Genomic DNA, 20,443 nt, shown 5'->3' with positions numbered 1-20,443 from the left:
GATAGGGTTTTATATAATTCAGTTTATTATTATAAAAATTAGTTTAAATTAATAAAATCTATAAATTCACTTTGATGTTTTGGTCAGTAAAGCAAGAATTCTCTATTCTTTCATTTATCTAATTCTAAAACAACAACAATAAGATATAAAAAACTTTAAAGAGTTATTATAAAAACTCATCTACAGAAGATGAGAGAACTAAGTTTTTAGAACATTATGCATTTCTTTTCTTTCTTTTCTTTTTTATCCTTCTTTCCTTTTGAATCATTAGCCTCTGCAGTTGTGGCAGAAGGTTCTGTGGCTGCTCTATTTGCTTTGATGTCTTTAACTAAAGCTTGGAAAGTTTCAGTAATATTAATTTTAGCTTTAGCAGAAGTTTCAAAGAATAACACTTTCCATTGTTCAGCTAAGTTTTTAGCTTCATTAGTTTGGACTTGTCTTTCACTTTCTAAATCGCATTTATTTCCACAAAGAGCAATTGAAACATGTTCTGATACATCTTTATCAAGAACACGATATAATTGTTCTCTAAATCCATTGGCTTCTAAGAAAGATGTGGTTGATGTAATGGAATATACAATAACATATCCATCACCTGATCGCATGTATTGATCTCTTAAAGCAGAATATTCTTCTTGACCTGCAGTATCCAAAATATCAAGTGAAACCATTTCTCCATCAACAGAAATAGATGTTCTATAAGAGTCTTCAATAGTTGGATCATAAATTTGAACAAAATGTCCTGATACTAATTGAACAGTTATAGCAGATTTTCCAACAGCACCTCCTCCAAGCATAACTAATTTATATGTATTGGCAGTCATATTTATTTCTTTTAAAGTGAATTTTTTAGTTTTTATTAGATTCTTTTTATATATTTATTATATTTTTTTTCTTTTTTTTTCTTCTTTTCCATTCTTATTAATTTTATTTATATTTTTTATTAATTCTTCTATTTCTTCCCTTTTTTTTAGTTCTTTGTATTTGCTTGTATATTCTTCTTTTTACTCCCTTCAATTCGGGCTTCTTACCTAATTAAAATTTAAAAAAAACTTCACTTTTTAAAATTATAAATAGATTATTCTAAAAATACTAAAACAGTCTGCTCAGGTTGTTCTGTTTGAATGTATTGTATAACTCTGTTGGAAAAAGGTGAGGTTTGTTTTTGTCAAGTTTCAGGTGAGTAGCTTTTTGTGAAGTGAAGTTAGTATATTTTGATTTTTATTTATAAGCTCATCAAGCTGATTTATATCTTCAATAATTCCTTTTAATTCTTTTTGATTAGAAGAATTACTTTGGAAAGATTGACAAAGTTGTACTGAGACTGGTGTCATTTCATTGGTTATATCAAATGTGAAAAATGGATTAATGTTTGGGTTCATCTCTTTTTTAACCAATACAAAAGAAAAATCTCTAAAAAAAAGTATTAAATATTTGTTGGGGGTGATTAGATACAATCTACTCAGAATATGAAAAGATTTTATCACAAAAATCTATGAACTAAATAAACCATAAAATATAAATTACTTCAACACAGCAAAGAGGTCTTGTTTATAGAATTGTTCATTTATGTTTTTAATTTCTTCTTTGATTGTCTTTTTATAGTTGAGTCTAAATGTTGGAGAAAACATGGCAGTTCTTTCACCATTTATTAACTTTCTTAGTATAAAATCTCTGAAAATATCATCATGGAAGTATGTTCCTGTTTCATTAAGATATGGAGGGAAAGAATTAATTTCAGCTTTTGCACAAACAGTAACTTTATAATGTATATTATCAATTGTTGGTTTATCAGGTGTTACAACAATAAAAATACTATTGAAATGACTTGTTAATATTCTTGGATCAAATGTATCATTTTGATTACTTTGTTCTTTAAAAATTAATACAACAACATCATTACCCACATGTCGTTTTCTTTCAAGTCCTTGTCCATCATCTTGTAATAATGGGATTAAAGGTGATACATGAAACATAATTTCAAAGTTATGAGTATGAGAAATATAACTATGAGTTCCTGTACTACCACTTTTGACGTCTAACCCACCTCTATAACCAGTCCAACCATTTAATTCAATTTTATTACCAATTAAATCTAAAAATTTCCAGAAAGCAGGAGAACAATCCTTAGCACTAGTAGTAAAGATTTTATTTTCATCATTTTGGTTAGGTTTAACATAAATTACTCCAAATTTAAAATGAGTAATAATTGATTTATTTTCCATTTCAAATAAAGCATCATCAAGTTCAGGTGTATTATCTAAACAAATAACATTTTTTGGTTCATTAAAGAATTTGTCATAACATTGTGGTTTTTCAGATTCTTCTTTTCCAATGAGACAACGAATAACTCCTTTATTATTTCTTAATATACAACGAGACACTTCTTTAAATCTTTGAATAGAACATATAACATTTTCTTCTTTAGATAAATAATGTTTAACATTAGGATTTCTATAGAAAAATTCCTTATAAAAAGGAAATTCTGATTCAAAGTCAACAATTGTCATATTTTTTAATGCTGTTTTTTGTTCTATACTTGATTCATCACATTCAATACAATATCCATCTTTTTCAATGTCTAATGGAATTAAACATTTTCTTTTTTGTTTTGTAGAATAAGAATCAATTGGCATTTTTAATGTACTCCAACAATCAATTTTAATTGTACCTTTATAAACAGGTTCTCCACACATAGCAAATACCAAATCTCTTTTAGTAATTTTAGCTTTATTCATTCTTTTATAACCTGTTAATGATTCACATACTAATACTGGTTCTGATGATTTTTCAAAACATTCTAAATTTTGTTTAAATAACTGAAGAACCATTAAATTTTCTTGTTCTTCTTTTGCTTTTTCTTCTGCTGTTTTTTCTTTTTCAAATGTTAAAGCTTCTCCTATTCCTTTAAAAACAGACCCAACAGATGCCTTTCTTTTCTTTTTTGGTTTTTCTGTTGGTGAACTAATAGTAGGAATTTTACTATCAGAACAAGTAAGTGGTTCACTAGAAGTAGAATTTCTTTTCTTAGAGAATTTACTTTTGAACATTATATTTTATACTGACATATTTTAAGTTCTTCAAGTGAAATAAAAATATTCTCCAAAAGAATAATTCTTTCATGATATTTTATTTAGTTTATTTTCTTCTTCTTTTTATTTCCAAAATACATAAAAAATAAAAATAGGAAGGATGTACTAAAATTATAAATGAAAGATATACTTAGGAATTTTAATATTATTTATTCATATAAAAAGGAGAATAATTCACTAAAATTTTTTATTAAAAATATTTATAGAATTTTTATTTAAAATAAAAAATAGAAGAATAATATTAGTTAATTTGTTGCTCCATTTTTACTTTACTTTTCTTTTTTTTTTTTTAAATTTAACATATAAGATAAAAAATTGATATAAAATTATCATTTTAGATGAAGTGATTAGAAAATGGATCTTTTTCGTTTTTTATCAGACAAATTTGCTTTCTTTTCTTTCTTTTCACCTGACTTCTTTTTTTGGCTTTTCCTATCATTTTTTGATGAGTCTGTTTGTTCTAAATTAATTCCAGAAGATTTCTGACTGTCTAATTCAATTTCCTTTTTTTCTGTTGTTTCATCTAGTTTTAATACACGAGACTTTCTTTGTGAATCAGTTACAAAACCTTTATGGGTATATCCTTCTATGTTATATTTTTTTAAAAGGTATTGATTTTTATCTCCAACGTTTGTCTTTTCTTCTGAACAGTCTTCACATGATCCTATCCTTTCAATATTTCCAAAAGCATTTCCTAATGAAATGAGATGTTGTATATCGTTCATTGAGTGTTTTTGTATATCTTCTATTTTACAAATACCTAATTTCTTTAAAAAGTTTTTATGTATCATTCCACATTTTAAACATAAGAAACATCCAAAATCCATATCAACACAATGTACTGGTGTAGTTCCACAATCAGCACATTTTTTATTATATTTATTTTGTATTAGTCCATAAACAATATCACATGAATTTAATTGAAGAGTACGTTTTTCTTCTTTAAATATTTCAGGACTGGTTTTATCAAAACTATGTTGTTTAATAAATGATTGTCTAATATAAAATACCCATAATAATGCTGCTGCTGTAGATGTAGTTTTAAATGTAATTTTTTCTTTATTATCATCACAATAATTAATTATAGAAAATGATGTTGGAGGTTCAAATATAACAGAAAGACATTGGGTTAAATAAAGTGAAATGGGGGAAGTCTTTTTATAAGCATCCATAACATTATTAAATAATGCCAAATATTTTCCAGTTAATATTAAATATTGATCATTATCTCCAACATCTCCTTGCCATACAAGTTGATTTAAATATTCTTTATCATTTATTGAAATATTTTGTTTGTATTGAGAAATTAATTCAGGATTTGAACAAGTAATTGTGACTAATGTTTGTTCTTGAGTTTGTGAAATTTGACTATCTAATTTAGCACACCAACTCATTTTTATATCTTTATTTGAACAAGAAAATCTTAGTGTCTCTCCTGAATCAATTACAAGACCAAAAGCTGGTAATCCTTCAATATCAACCCAATCAACAACAGTAAACCGTTCAAAAGGAATAACTAATTCTACACTTAATTGTTTTTTAGATTCTAGAATAGGTTCTAATGTTTCAGGAATTAATTCTCCTTTATGTAAAGTACCAGTTGTTAATATTTTTGCAATGACTAAATTATCATTAAACAAAAAGACGTTAACATTTCTACTTTTGGCTTTTGGTTCAGCGTCATATAACGTTAATACTCCAAATTTTACAAATGTTGTAGATCCTTTTAATTCAATTGGATTAACACCTTGTGAATATTTAAATTTATTCAAAAGTTGAATAGTAATTTGTTGATTTTCCTTTTTTCTTTTATTTTCATTTACTATTATTCCAACTTCTGTTATTCTTTGTAATGAATCATATAATTCTTTGTATTCATCGTGTTGTGGTGGTACTGTTTTAATAAGTTCTTTTAATAATAATCCATATCTAGGAATACGTTGAATAGGAAGAATAACATAAGAATTAAATGATTCCATTTTATGAGTTGTTCTAGTTTTGTTAATAGTACTTTCAAATTGTTTATTTGTTTTTCTTAATTTATTTTCATGTTCATTTATATCATCTGTACTATTAACATAACTACAATATGTTTTAAGAAAATCTGACAATTTCTGAAATACACTTCCAATGCCTTGTCCATAATAATATCCTTTCTTTTGAAGGTCAATTAAATTATTATAAATTATCTTATTATATCCTAATATAACTTTTATATCTTCACTACATTTTTTTAATAATTTATCATTTGGTAATAATTCTATGACTTCTTTTAAATAATAGTCGAGAAATTGTTGTAATCGACTAATATAAATTTCTTCTGTATCAATTAATTCTTTAACAATATTCTTTCTTTGAGCTAATAGTCTCATTGTTGAATGACTTGATACTCTACTTAAGTGTCCAATAACTCTTCTTTGAATTTCTTTTATGGCATTTATATCATATTCTTTTTTGTTCCATCGTTGTTCTTCATTTGTTATTTGATTCTCTTCTTCTTGTTGTTGAGCTGGTGTTTGTTCTTCACTTATTGTTTGTTTATTTTCTATTTCTTGTTGAGCTGGTGCTTGTTCTTCATTTGTTATTTGATTCTCTTCTTCTTGTTGTTGAGCTGGTGCTTGTTCTTCACTGATTGTTTGTTTATTTTCTTCTTCTTGTTGTTGAGCTGGTGTTTGTTCTTCTGTTAATTTCATATTTTCTTGAATTACTCCAGGATCTTTTTGTGTTGTTATAGTTTCTTCATTTGGGTTTTCATTTTCTATTAGTTGTTGGGTTGATTCTTTCTGTTGATGTATTGAATCATTTACAGTCTCATTCTCAACAAAGTCATTATCTGTATGAACGTCTTTATTATAATCATCTATTTGACTTTCAAACTGAGGTGTATTAGTTTGATTGTTATCCATTATAGTGACACGCTCATCCAATAAAGTATTTAATTTATTAAATTCTGGAACGTCTTGAACTTGCATTTCTTCATGGACTTTTGATAATTTCTCTTTTTCCCGTTTATTTATTCTTTTTTCTCCTAAGTCTTTTGTAACTAATTCCATTTTATTTAAATTACAAAACATTTGTGAGATAACAACATCAATTTGTATTTCATTTACAGGTAATTCAATTGGAGGTATTTGATTATCTAAATTATCAGAAGAAGTTGATGTTACTTCACAATGAGAAGGGTTTGGTTCTTGAATAGATTCAACAGAATTATTATTAGTTTTAGTGTTGAGTTCTAGACTTTTTTGAGTCTGAGATTCAAACACAGAACTAACACTTGGCTTATTTGAAATGGGTTTTTTTTTCTTTTCTATTCTTGTGTTTGACTTCTTTGCAATAAAAAATACTAAACTTAAGAATTGTTGAATATTACCTCGTGCTAATTCAGTTACATCAAACATAATATCACTCCCATAACAACTTTTAACAAGACTTAAAAGTATATTAAGGTTTTCTTGTATTTGAAATATTGTTTGTCCATTTGGAAAATATCGTGGTGCTTTTTTCCCTGATAATTTTTCAACAATTTCTATTAATTTAGTTCCATCTTGAAGTTGTTCAACTTTTTGAATTGGATTTTCTTTGTCTAGATAAAGATTAACCCATTCAACACATCTATCTAATTCTTCTTGTAAGAAACTCATTCTGAAAAATTATATCTTTTTTATCTTTGTTCTTTTGTTTTTTCTTTTTTTTTTAATTCTGGGAGCACATTAGAATAAGAACAATCTAATGCGAGTGTATTAGAAATAAACTCTATTACACAAATAGAGTATATTGAAAAAACTGAAATAAACACTTCTCAATATAAAGAAAATCTAATTGTGGATATATCTATTAATTAACCTTTTGTTTTTTCTTTTTTTTTAAATTCAACACTGATGAATCAGAAAAGTCTTTTTAAAATCAAATAATAAAAACTAGTTCTATTTATAGTATGAAATTACTTTTTATTCTTTTTTTTTGAATCTTTTTTTCATATTTTTAGTTTAATGTTACAAAACAATCCTTTTACAAATTTACTCATACTATCACAGAATATATTATTAAATTAATATAATTAATTTTTTTAAAAATAAACTTATAAAAAAATATATATCATTTAATAAATAATGAACTAATAATTTAATGTAAAAAAATGATATGGATCTGAATATATATTATTTATTGTAATTATAATTGTAATTATTTATTAAAAGAATTTTATAATAAATACCTTATTTATTTGAGGTATTAAAATTAATAAGTTAAATGAGTTTATATTGATGAGTTTTTTTTTAACTTTTTATATAAATATTAATTTCTTTAAGAAATGTTTTGAACATATAAAATAAATAACAAGATTTTGATTTGATGTTCATTAATTTATCATTCATTATTTAATTGTAATTAACCTTTTATTTTTGTTATTTATATCATTGTTATTTTATTAATTCTAAATAAACAAATTTTTATGTTATTAAAATTCAATTATCATTTATTCAGAATTTTTGATGTAAGGTTCAAGATGCTGTTGAATCTTCTTTAACATATCTTCATCAAATCCTAAATTCACAAATGCTTTCATTTTTTCAAGATACTTCCTTGTCTCTTTTTTAACTATCTCAACTTCAACAAGACCACTTGTATTTACTGTTGTTTGGTAAATCATTTTAAATTCTCCTGCTTTTAATCCAGGTGGAAGTCCTTCTATTGTTACTTCTGTGACAAGTTCCATTCCTTCTTCATTTGTTTTCTGACCTTCTCCTTTATAAATCTGATTATTAATGCTTCTTTGATTGTCAAACGGATTAACATACTCACCCTCAAAAGTAATTGGTAATTTTCTTCCTTTTGGTGCAAAAACACTAAACCCATTATTAACTAATCCAAATCCAAGTGTATATGGCATAACTTCTTTGATACTCTCTTCTTTATTTATTGATAATTGATGTGCTCTACATGCAGCTCCTTTGACAACACTTGTGTATGTGTTAAAACTAGGTCCAACAACCTTATCTTTTCCAAATATTTTAGAAACTGTGTTTCTAACAAGTGGAATAGAACATGTTCCACCAATAGCCAGAACATAATTCACGTCATTAATTTTCCAATTTGCACTATCCACAACACTTTTTACACATCGTTCAATCCTTTCAAGTAATTTATCTTTTTTACATTGTTCATTAAATTCATCAATAGTAATTTCTATATCTCCAGTAATTTCTTCACAAAATGAATCTAATTCAATCGTTGAATAACTGGTATTTCCAGATAATGACTTCTTAATATCTTCTGCCTTAAGTCTAATGTTTTTCATCCTTTTTTCTTTCATCTTTTTAATTGATTTAGTATCAGAAGATTTTATATTAAACAACCTTTGAAAACTAATATCACCAATATGTTGTTTTATTTTATCAAGAATAACTTTAATGAGAGAATCATCAAAATTATTTCCACCTAAATTTAAATCACTTTCATTCCAAACACACTCTATTTTTGATTCGTTGTTTGCTTTTTTAATTTCTAAGTTAATGTTTTGAGGAGTTATTGTTATTTCATTATCCCATTCTGGATATATATCCCACAAATTAATCTTAAATGACTGATTTTTTTCCAATGTTTTAAGACAGTCTACCGTTATTTTTTCAATATTCTGAGAAATTAATTTCTTCTTTCTTTTTATTTTACCTGTGTCTGTTCCTTTCTCTGGTTCAAGAAGAGTCAAAAAATCTTTTTGTGTTTTCAAGATTGTTTTGATTTTATTTAATATAAACTCTTTCACTTTCCCAATTTTATTATTTTCTTGTTGTTCTGAATTGTTGAAAATACAACAGGCAACATCTGTTGTTCCTCCTCCACAGTCAACTACAACAATTTTAGATTTATCTTTTAAATGAAATTCTCTATCAAATTCTATAACTGATGCTGTTGGTTCATGCAATAATGAGACATCTTCAAATCCTGCCATTTTACAAGCTTGAATTGTTTCTTTCTTTTGTCTGGGTGTAAAAGAAACAGGGATAGTAATAACTACTTTTCCTATTGTTCTATTTCCAATTTTTTTAATAAGTATATTATATAATGTTCTAAGAACCATTGCTGATACTTCGATTGGATAAAAACTTTCTTGTTTTGATGAATCAAGAGGGTCTTCAACACACATTTTTATTTCATTATTGTCGGTTGAAACTTCAAATGATGTAAAAGTTGGTAATAAGTGTTTTTGTTCATTATAATGTTTAACTGTTTCTCCTATTAATCTTTTAGAGTCATGAAGACAAATACCACCATTATTCTTTGCAATAAGACCAACATTGTACTTTTTTAATCCATCACCGCCTTTAAATAATTGCACCCATGATGGTATTGAAAATTCATTATTTGATATTTCAAGTACTTCTATTGGGTTTGTCTCATTTTCAGAATAAATAGCTATAGATGAATATGTTGTTCCTAAATCTATTCCAATATGAATAGGTACTTCTTTTAATTCTTGTAAACTCATAATGAATCATAAAGATAATCAGTTCTTTAAAAGATGGTAACAAACATCATTTATTTTTTAAGATGAATTCTAAGATGTATAATTCATGATGATTATACAATTACAATTTACAAAATCAATTTTGAACAAAAAAGAAGAATTAATAGATATATCCACAATTAGATTTTCTTTATATTGAGAAGTGTTTATTTCAGTTTTTTCAATATACTCTATTTGTGTAATAGAGTTTATTTCTAATACACTCGCATTAGATTGTTCTTATTCTAATGTGCTGCCAGAGTTTCCTGTGTAAAACATTAAGTCTTTCATATTTTTTATAATAATTGTTTGTAGGATTTTGGGAGAAGTTTAATTGGAATTTCAGTGATTTTAATCTTCTTATAGACTCTTCATGTATTAATCCATTTATTGATAATATTACAGATATTATTTCTACAGATATTAATTCTCTGTTATTTCTTAATTTCTCTTGTAATTCTTTGTATTTATTTATTTTATGAATATAATTTAATTCTATATTCTTATTTTGACATATAACAACATCTATGATATATCATTTCTTTTCTTTAATATTTTGATATTATATATCTTGTCTTCTAGCATGGAAAGAATTATCACTAACCAATAAATCTTTATTGTAAGTTATTACCATTTCATCATTATTAATACATTTTGGATGATTATTAAAATCAACTGAATCAAATTCATTAAAATTGTGTAATTAAAATCTGTTTATATATTTGTTTACCCACTTAATCATATTTTAATATTTGATTCTTTTTCATTACATCATAACAAGATATGACTAATAGATGCAATTGTGTTATGAGAATGTTTACAATATTTTAAATCATCATTTTGGAGTATTTTTGCTTTAATACTTCCTGTCATACTTACACATTCTTGCATCTTTACTACTTGGAGGAATGCATTTCTTTTTATGTTCAATGATTTCCATGTGGCTACTGTTAATTTCTTATCATTGAAAGTGCCATTTGCATTTCTTATATATTCACCACATTTCTTTTATTTCCATTCATTCAAGTTTCTTTCATTTAATTCATTATTTACAAATTCAAATACTTTCTTTATATCTTGTTTTCTTTCATTTAATTCTATTACATTCATTAATTCATTAAAATTAATCTTCTTACCAAATACTTTCTTCACTCTTTTAATTATTCCATTTGGACTTTCTTTTATTGCTTCTATCATTTCTCATATTCCTGTGTTTGATATTTGTATTTTAAATATATTCTTAGTAATTCAATAAAACATTAATCTCTTGATGACATTAGTCATATTCACAGTTCATTTATTTTAACATATATTCTACTTTTATTGATGTTTCTGCTATATAGTTGGAGATAGATTAATGGTTTTCTCATTTGTTTATCTATCTTCTCAAACTCTCATAGTTTCCATGTGATAATACTAAATAAATATCTTAATTTGGAGATTATGTCATTATTAATCTTTCTTATTGTATTGAGACTGCTGTACTTCATATTATTTAATGATGATAAAATAGAAGATATATCATTTAATATTCTTGTACAATATTTGTTGATATTTACTTTATCTCCTATTTCTATACCAATTTATTTATAATGATTATCATTAGTTACTCTTGGTAGTTCAGCTAATTCACCATTTATTTGACTATTAATATTCTCCATCTTTTCTAAATTTATTTTTAATCATATTGCATTAAATATTTATTTAGTTAATTTGTAGGCTTTTTCCATTTCATCGAGATTATTAATTATTATCTTTAAATCGTCCATATATAATATATGATTTAACTTGAACTGCTTTTTCTTCTTCATTCATTTTAATATTTAATTTGTTTATTTGTTTATCTAATTGTTTAGATAATATATCAATAGATAATACAAATAAAAGTGGAGATAGGCTGTCACCTTGTATTATTCCTCTTTCTACATTAATTATACCCACACTTTCTTGATTATAATATAAATTAAGACATGTATTATTTAATATATATAATATACTATTAATTACTACTAGTGTGATATTAAAATAAATTAAGCATTGTTTAATCCATTGGTGGTTAATACTATCATATGCTTTAGATATGTCATAATATGTTTCTACCAACTTCCATTTAGCCTTTAATAATAATTGTTGGATTATAATGTTGTATAATAATCCTTCTTTTGATGCATATGTATATTTCTTACATCCAATTTGATTTAATGATAATTGTTTTTCAATTTGATTTAGCATCAATTGGCTTTCTATTTTCATCATTAATATTGATGTATATATTTTTAACAGACAATTTAAACAAGTTATTTGTCTGTATTTCTGTGGGTCTAGTTTATCTCATTTATTATATATTAATATTATTATTCAATGTATAAAATGAAGAGGTATTTCATTATGATTGTTCAACCATTCATTAAATAATTTTATTAAATACTTCTTTGGTTGTTCTAAATATTTAATCCAAAATCCTTGTATTTTAACATTTTCATTTTATTTTACAATTAACAATAAATTTAATATCACAATCTAGTTCATTTGGAGTGATTATTGATATTCTATTATTAATTCTATTTTCAACTAATATTTCATATAAAATAAAAATTAGTTAATTAAGTATTAATAGAATTTTCATCTATTCTTCTTAGTTTAGGGGAGACTAATCTCATCCCTTCTCTGTTTAAAAAAGAGTAATCTTTTTGTTGAACCTATCATTTAGGTTTGTATTGGAAAAATGAGGAAAGCACTTCTTTGTTTTATTTCTTCTTATTAAGGTTTTTCAAACTTCTTCTGCTTATTTCTTCTTTTTAACCTTTTGTTTATTTTCTGCCTTAATTTTAAACATTTCCTTTTTCCTTTTTTCTTTATTTTATGAATGAGAGAAGAGACTATTTCATTCCCATTATATTATTATGTTTAATTTTCTTTTAGTCTTACCCACACTTCAGTAGATTCTTGTATTACATCATGTAATATTCTATCATAATACTTGCTACACCCTTTGCAGTTTTACCTAATACAATTCTAATTCAAATACACCGTCATAACCAGATAATAACTGGGAGAGTTGAAGTTTGAATTTGTACTAGGGCTTATGTGTGGTGTTTCAGACGTGCCACATTCGATCTCATATTTCATATAAATTAATATATTGATAAAATCTATATTAGTATTAGTTTTATAGATTCCTTTCCAGAAATTAATAGTAGAGATATTATCTGGATATTCATCTTCTTTAGATTTATTTAGATGTTTCATTTTCCCATATTTCATCATTTTATAATTCAATCTTATTCTTTTAGAATAATTATTTCTTGCTTCTATTTCTATTATTTTCATCTTTCAGAGGTATTTATAATAGTTTATTTGTTCATTTGTTTTTACTTTAATATGGTATATATCATATTTCTTAATATGTAATATTCTTTTTAATTTTATATATTGTTTATTATGGAGTAAATCTCTTAATCTACATATTTTTGATTGTATTATTCTTTCTATACTTTTCTTTCAACTTCTTTCTTGTTTATTTTTATTAATGATGTTAATAGTGGAAGCTAAAGTTTTTATATAATGATAATAATCAACTAATGTATTGATTAATATTTCATTTTTTATTAATAATATTAATTATTTGATGTATTTTCTTTTTATTGTAATAATAATTAATAAATTGTACATCATCTTACTCTTTCATTTATTCTTTAATTATTTCATTACCTCCTCTTCTTCTATTTCTTCTCTTTCTTGTTCATTTTAGATATTATTTCTTTTAATTCATTATCTTTCTATTGATGATTTATTATTTCTTCCTCCAATATTCTATTTATTTCTCTTTTTATTTCATTCTTTATTTTAAATGTCTTCTTTAATATTTCTTTATATTCATTAATATCATTTACTTTAATTTCAAATTCTTGTATTAATCTTTCTATTATTTCTTCTTTAAGTTGACATCTTAATTTTCTTTCAAATAATTTCAAAACAAAACATTTATAGAGTGTTAAAATTTCTTCTTCTCTGTCTGTTTATTTCAATTATTTTTTTAAATTGTCTAATTCAAATGTAGTGATCTTCTTATGCTGAATATCAATTTCTTCAATGGATTTCTGTGTTAACTTTCTTTTTGGAAGATCATCTTCACACGATGATATTTTATCAGCTACTACCACATTGGGGGAGAGGTCATTTACTATTTGTGTTTATTTCATTCTCATACTTCTTCTTTAATGATATATTATTTTTTGTTAGTTTATTAATGGTTTGGTCTTTTACTTATATTTCCTTTTTCGTTTCTTCTTTCTTTTTTAATTCTTCTACTCTTTTCCCCTTTTTCATTGTTTTTTCTTCCTCTTCTACCAGCTTCTTCTTCTCTCCATTAGTAAACTTCTTCTCAGCAAGACTCTTTTCTACTTTCGTAGACTCCCGGTTATCTTTATATTCTTTTCAATACTCATTGAATATTCATTATATGTTTTAGTATCATTTATTTCAATTGGATTATATTGGTTATTGTCTTATTCCATAGTCATACTAATTAGTTTTTCTTCCATTCTATTTGTTTTTGTTTTTCTCGTGCAAGAAAATACCATATTCTCTATATTATTGATAATATATATTCTTTAATCTCGGTTTTCTTTATTTCTTTTACTCCTTGTGGTGTAAGTATTTTAATTTCTTCTTCAAAGAGTCTTTTCCAATATTCTTGGTTTTGTATTTCAATCACTTCATTTCTTTTATTTCGATTTTATTTCTTATTTTGATATTGTCTGTATCTTCTTTATGTGTTATTATGCTATTTATTTTTATTATAATAGTACTGTTTATTTGTATTGAAATTATTGATAAAATATTTATGATGATTATGATTTAAGTGGTGAGTGAAATGATTCATATCATCTATGCTGTGATAGTTATGATTATAATTATCAGTATTGCACTTATTAATGAGATGAATAAAGTATTTCCGATAATACAAATAATAAATATTTTCACTCATTTTTCTATCACTTATATTTCTTGGATGATGTGAAATTATTCTTCTTTGGTTATTTGTTGTTCTGTATTTTTGTTGAGTCTCCTGTAATGCATCTTCTTTTTTGACACTTTCGATCTATAAACAAATAAGTAACAAATAAAGAAAATAAATGAATAAAAAGAATGACCCTTTATTGTATTTTTAAATTAATTAATAACCAGCAGTAATGAGTTAATGAAATGAATATTAATGAGAGTAATTCAATTTAAATGAAATAAAAAGAATGATAAATAATATTTCAATGAATAAAATATTATTTAACATTCATATTTCTTACATTAATTAATTCATTTATTATTCATTCTATTTAAATTATTGTTTATTTAAAATATAAACTATCATATTTTATATTAAATTATTCAAAATAAATTTTAAATAAAAGTTCATTTAGTTTATTTAATGTTTTTAATTATTTTAACAATTGTATTGTATAAATAGAATCATTATCTTTCTGATATTGTTCCATCATTATACATACTTATTATCATTTTAAATGTTTATTCTTCCTTACTATTTATTTCTTTCATTTCTTGTTTTTAATTTTTTTATAAAGAGTGATTTATTTAGTTTCAGTTCTTTCAATTTCCAAATCACAGTAGTTAATTTCTTCTATATATTCCATTCTTTTATTTCTTTGCAATTTCATTATTTTTATTTATTTGGGTATTCTGTTCTTGTTTAATGTTTTGTTCTTTTTTATCTTTTTCTTCAGTGATACTCTGACAATCATTATTTCTTTTTCATTTATTTTTCCAGTTATTCCATTAAAAAAATTCCAATAACTTTTGTTGTTATTTATCTACTTTTGTTTTCTTCTTTTTTCATGAACTTCTTTATGAATAGATTAATAACATTTGATCAACATGATACAAACATGTCTCTAAATGTTTGATATTTGAGAAAAAATTCTATATTATTTTATCCATTGTTATATTATTTTATGAAAACCTTGGTTGAAATTCAAACAATATTAATTATTTAAAGTTCTTTTTTAATATTTATCTATCTATATATATAATCAACTATTTATTCAAATACATTCTTTTCATTCTTATGTGTCTTGTAATACATCCATAATAATAAATATATCTCATTCATCACTTTCTCATTATGATCATTTTGTTTCTTTAGTTTCTGATTTTGTGTCATTATTTTCTTTAAAAACATTCTTCTTCATTTTGAATTTACAAATTATACTTTTCAATCACTTGTATTTCAAATGATAAAGAATTTAATTTGTTTAATATTCAGTGATTGTTGTTAGTTGATAGTTGTTTCATTAATAATTAAACATGATAATTATCTATCAATTTAAAGAGTGTTATTTATTATTTAAAAAACATTTCATTTTCATTTGAAATAAATAACTTCAATTTTACATTTTTTTAAATATTCTTCACATTATATTTTATTTAAATGAAAAACAACAAAATATTTAAAAAATAAAATATTTTATCGAATGTTACATAAACATTATTTTATTTATTTTATTATAAGATAATTTTCTATTAATATTGTTTTTATTTAATTTTACATAAAATGTATTTTTGAAATAAAAGGAATTATAAAATATTTAAAAATAAACGAATAAATTTATCGATAATTTAACATAACATTTTGTTTTTGTTTATTGGTTTGGAATACAAAATCATTAAAAATAAATAAATTTGTAATATTCTGATTGAATAAAAATGAATAAGTAATTTACATATTTTGAAATATATTTATTATTACAATTTTTAATTTCCATTAAACAATTATTTTTATTTAGTCACAATGATTATATTTTTATTCATGAATTATTAATTATAATGAATGATAATATTGTTGTTAAATAATCAAAATAAAAGAATGAAATATGGTTAATGTATTTATTTCATCTTCAATAAACAAAAAGAGATATTAACATCATTGATATTTTCTCATATTAAATTTTTTATTATTTAAAATATTAATTATTTTTTTCTATTATGTTGTTATTTAATGTAATTTTATTTATTTGACTTGTATTTCATTTGATTATTTTATTCCTTGTGTATTTATAATAATTATTTCATTTCTTTTCTTTTTTATTTCTTATTCGTATTTTATTATCGTATTTTTGTTTATCATTTATTATCTTTATTAATTTAATTGTTAGAATTATTATTGTTAAAACATGAAAAATCAAATCACAAACGATGAAATAATAAAAATAAAACGAATTGAATTTTCTTTTCTTCTATATTTTTTTGTTATTTATTTAAAAAAAATAAAAAAATACTAAAAATAAAATAAACTAATTATAGAAAATAATATTATTATAATTTTATTATTATTATATTATTAATATTATTATATATTTATTGTTATTGTAAAAATGATAAAAATAAATGATGTTTGATAAAATAAAATGATGTTAAAAATAATACCTGACTTGATGTTAATAACGTGTATTTACTATTTAAACATCCATATTTTGAACTTATAAACATCAATTTAAATTAAAATGGAAGAGTTAATAAACAAGAAAAACCAATTAATTAAAGAGGTAGTAGAAATACTTCCAAATATTCAACAATCAATTGATGATACTACTAAGAATTATCAATATTATTTAGGAAGTATTAAAAATGAAGTATTTAGAATAAAACCAGATGAAACATATGAACAAGCAATTAAAAGAGGAGAAGGCATATTTGATAGGATTGATGAAACAGAAAGAAGAAGAAAAATAGTGATAGAGAAAAGTCAAGAAACAATCAACCAAATAGAAATAATGAAGAATAAAATGACAAGAATCATAGAAGAATGTAATCATGATGAAGAAACACTAAGTAAAACACGGAATGAATTAATTGATAAAATCATTTCAATTGAAGAAATGAAAATGAAAGACAAAATATTCAGAACGCCAGAAGAAACAGATAAAATCATAGAAGAATTTAATAAAAAGAAAGAAGAATGGGAAAAGCATTACAGTGATTATTTAGAAAGGAAGAAGAGGGAAGAAGAAGAAAGAAGAAAAGAAGAAGAAGAGAGAAGACAACAGCAAGAAGAAGAAGAGAGAAAACAACAGCAAGAAGAAGAAGAGAGAAAACAACAGCAAGAAGAAGAGAGAAGACAACAAGAAGAAGAGGAAAGAAAAAGACAAGAGGAAGAAGAGGAAAGAAAGAAACAAGAACAAGAGAGAAAGATACAAGAACACGAGAAGAAGATACAAGAGCAAGAAGAAGAAAGAAAGAAACAAAAAGAAGAGCAAGACAGAAAGATACAAGAACAAGAGAGAAAGATACAAGAACACGAGAAATTAAGAATAATGAAAGGAATGAATAGTATGGAAGAAATGAGACAAATAGAAGAATGGACAAATAGAAAAGTAGGAAATATACTATTTGATTCAGATATTGATAATTGGAATATTAAAACATCGGTATTTGGAGAAAGAATAAAGAATAAAGAACATATAATAATTATTATTGAAGATGAAGAAGGAAATAAATTTGGAGGATATGTTAATTCTAAAATTGATAAAATTTATAAATGGATATATGATTCAAAGTCATTTGTATTTTCATTAAAATCAAATGGAAGAATGGAAGGAATGATGAAATTTGATATTAAAGAACCACAAGATGCATTTTATTTATATTATCAATCAGATGATTATTTATTTGCATTTGGATATGGTGATATTCGTATTTTTAAAGAAAATAATAAAACAGAATCATCTTGTAAACAACATTCATTTGAATATAAAGGAATATCAAATACACTTTGTGGAAAACAACTTCCAAAATACTTCACACCACAACGAATCATAGTAATTGAAATGAAATGATTCAATCTTGAATAATTGAAAATGAGCTAAAAAAGAATAGAAAAACGAATCAATGAAGAATATGAACAGCCATTTCGTTCATATTCCAATGAATGAAATGGTGAATTAAAAATGGACATAATTCAATGTTGATTTATTTTATTTCATTTGAAATTTTCACACCCAATGACGGTGTTTTTAATAAATATGAAAAGAAATAAGAATAAAATAGAAATAAAACGAATAAATAAACAATTTATTTGTATCATTTCATTGAATTAATTCATTATGAATCAAATGAATAAGATAATATAAATAAGAATAATAAACAAATAAAGAAATGATAAAATACATCAACATATTTATATTATTATTTCTTTATTTATTTTATTTCATTCTTATTTTCTATTTAAACAATAATAAACAAAACATAATAAGAAAGATAAATAAGAATAACACAACATAAAATAAATAATAATAATAAAATATACAACAAACATGAATAAACAAGAAATGAGAAATGATAAAAGAAGAACTAAATAAAATAACAACAAGAATAAAGAAAATAGAATGAAATGAAAATAAATAGAATAAATTGAGTGATGTTTATAAAAGATAAATTAACAAAAAGAAGAAATGAATGATGATTATAAAAGATAAAAATAAAATGATAAATATAAAATCAAAACTAAAATAACAATAATAATATAATAACAATATCATTGATTTTATCTTATTTTATTCTTATTTTATTTATCTTCTTTCATTATTTTTATTCTTCTATTTTATTAAATGAAAATGAATAAGAAATGAATAATGAAAATCAGAAACAACACACAAACATTAGTACAAAATCAAATAATGAAATATCAAATAATAATTGAATATGATGAAGTAATTTAATAAGAAATATAATAAATAATAATAGAAAGAATGAAATAAAATAATATGAAATAATAATAAGAAAATAAAAAGATATAAATGATATAAATAATAAATGAAATTATAAATAATAATATAATGATAATGAAATATTCATTCATTCAATATAAAATAAAGAAATGATAATTAAATGAGAATAACTAAAATGATGAAAATTAAAAATAAATTAATTCAATTTAAATAAAAGGATAATGAATAGAAAATCAACATTCTCATTAATTCAAAACTAAATAATAAAAGAAGAATAAACAATATTAAAGTATAAAGAGGTGATTATTCTCATATGAATAAATAATAATAAAAAATAAATAATATTAATTATTTATCTTATTTTTATTTATTTATTTGTTGTTATTATTTATTTATTTATTATTTCAATCAAATTATTTAATAAAGATAATAAATGATAAACAAAAATACGATAATAAAATACGAATAAGAAATAAAAAAGAAAAGAAATGAAATAATTATTATAAATACACAAGGAATAAAATAATCAAATGAAATACAAGTCAAATAAATAAAATTACATTAAATAACAACATAATAGAAAAAAATAATTAATATTTTAAATAATAAAAAATTTAATATGAGAAAATATCAATGATGTTAATATCTCTTTTTGTTTATTGAAGATGAAATAAATACATTAACCATATTTCATTCTTTTATTTTGATTATTTAACAACAATATTATCATTCATTATAATTAATAATTCATGAATAAAAATATAATCATTGTGACTAAATAAAAATAATTGTTTAATGGAAATTAAAAATTGTAATAATAAATATATTTCAAAATATGTAAATTACTTATTCATTTTTATTCAATCAGAATATTACAAATTTATTTATTTTTAATGATTTTGTATTCCAAACCAATAAACAAAAACAAAATGTTATGTTAAATTATCGATAAATTTATTCGTTTATTTTTAAATATTTTATAATTCCTTTTATTTCAAAAATACATTTTATGTAAAATTAAATAAAAACAATATTAATAGAAAATTATCTTATAATAAAATAAATAAAATAATGTTTATGTAACATTCGATAAAATATTTTATTTT

At 22.8% G+C, this 20,443-nt stretch overlaps 4 protein-coding genes across 4 annotated transcripts, besides 5 other annotated features; all 4 read right to left on the bottom strand.

The window, feature by feature from the left end:
- Positions 1–52: 52 nt before the first annotated feature.
- Positions 53–828, bottom strand: EHI_137700 (Ras family GTPase). The gene has a single exon (XM_648947.2). It carries the CDS (start codon positions 822–824, stop codon positions 207–209), a length of 618 nt encoding a protein of 205 aa, XP_654039.1. The 5' UTR covers positions 825–828; the 3' UTR covers positions 53–206.
- Positions 829–1,523: 695 nt separating this feature from the next.
- EHI_137690 (uncharacterized protein) lies at positions 1,524–3,050 on the bottom strand (the record flags this gene model as incomplete). The annotated part of the gene is made up of 1 exon (XM_648946.2): positions 1,524–3,050. One exon carries the CDS (start codon positions 3,048–3,050, stop codon positions 1,524–1,526), a length of 1,527 nt encoding a protein of 508 aa, XP_654038.2.
- Positions 3,051–3,439: 389 nt separating this feature from the next.
- EHI_137680 (protein with RhoGEF and ArfGAP domains) lies at positions 3,440–6,736 on the bottom strand (the record flags this gene model as incomplete). Its single annotated transcript, XM_648945.1, has 1 exon — positions 3,440–6,736. One exon carries the CDS (start codon positions 6,734–6,736, stop codon positions 3,440–3,442), a length of 3,297 nt encoding a protein of 1,098 aa, XP_654037.1.
- Positions 6,737–6,787: 51 nt separating this feature from the next.
- Positions 6,788–6,952: a repeat region.
- A 617-nt stretch (positions 6,953–7,569) lies between these two features.
- Positions 7,570–9,579, bottom strand: EHI_137670 (heat shock protein 70, putative; the record flags this gene model as incomplete). The annotated part of the gene is made up of 1 exon (XM_648944.1): positions 7,570–9,579. One exon carries the CDS (start codon positions 9,577–9,579, stop codon positions 7,570–7,572), a length of 2,010 nt encoding a protein of 669 aa, XP_654036.1.
- Positions 9,580–9,703: 124 nt separating this feature from the next.
- Positions 9,704–12,229: a repeat region.
- Positions 12,186–12,713: a repeat region.
- Positions 12,714–12,717: 4 nt separating this feature from the next.
- Positions 12,718–13,792: a repeat region.
- Positions 13,784–14,681: a repeat region.
- Positions 14,682–20,443: the final 5,762 nt, after the last annotated feature.

This window comes from Entamoeba histolytica, genomic scaffold, assembly GCF_000208925.1.
Source record: "Entamoeba histolytica HM-1:IMSS scf_1104750518411 genomic scaffold, whole genome shotgun sequence".
Taxonomy (NCBI): domain Eukaryota; phylum Evosea; order Mastigamoebida; family Endamoebidae; genus Entamoeba; species Entamoeba histolytica.
This window is presented reverse-complemented; position numbering and strand designations above follow the sequence as displayed.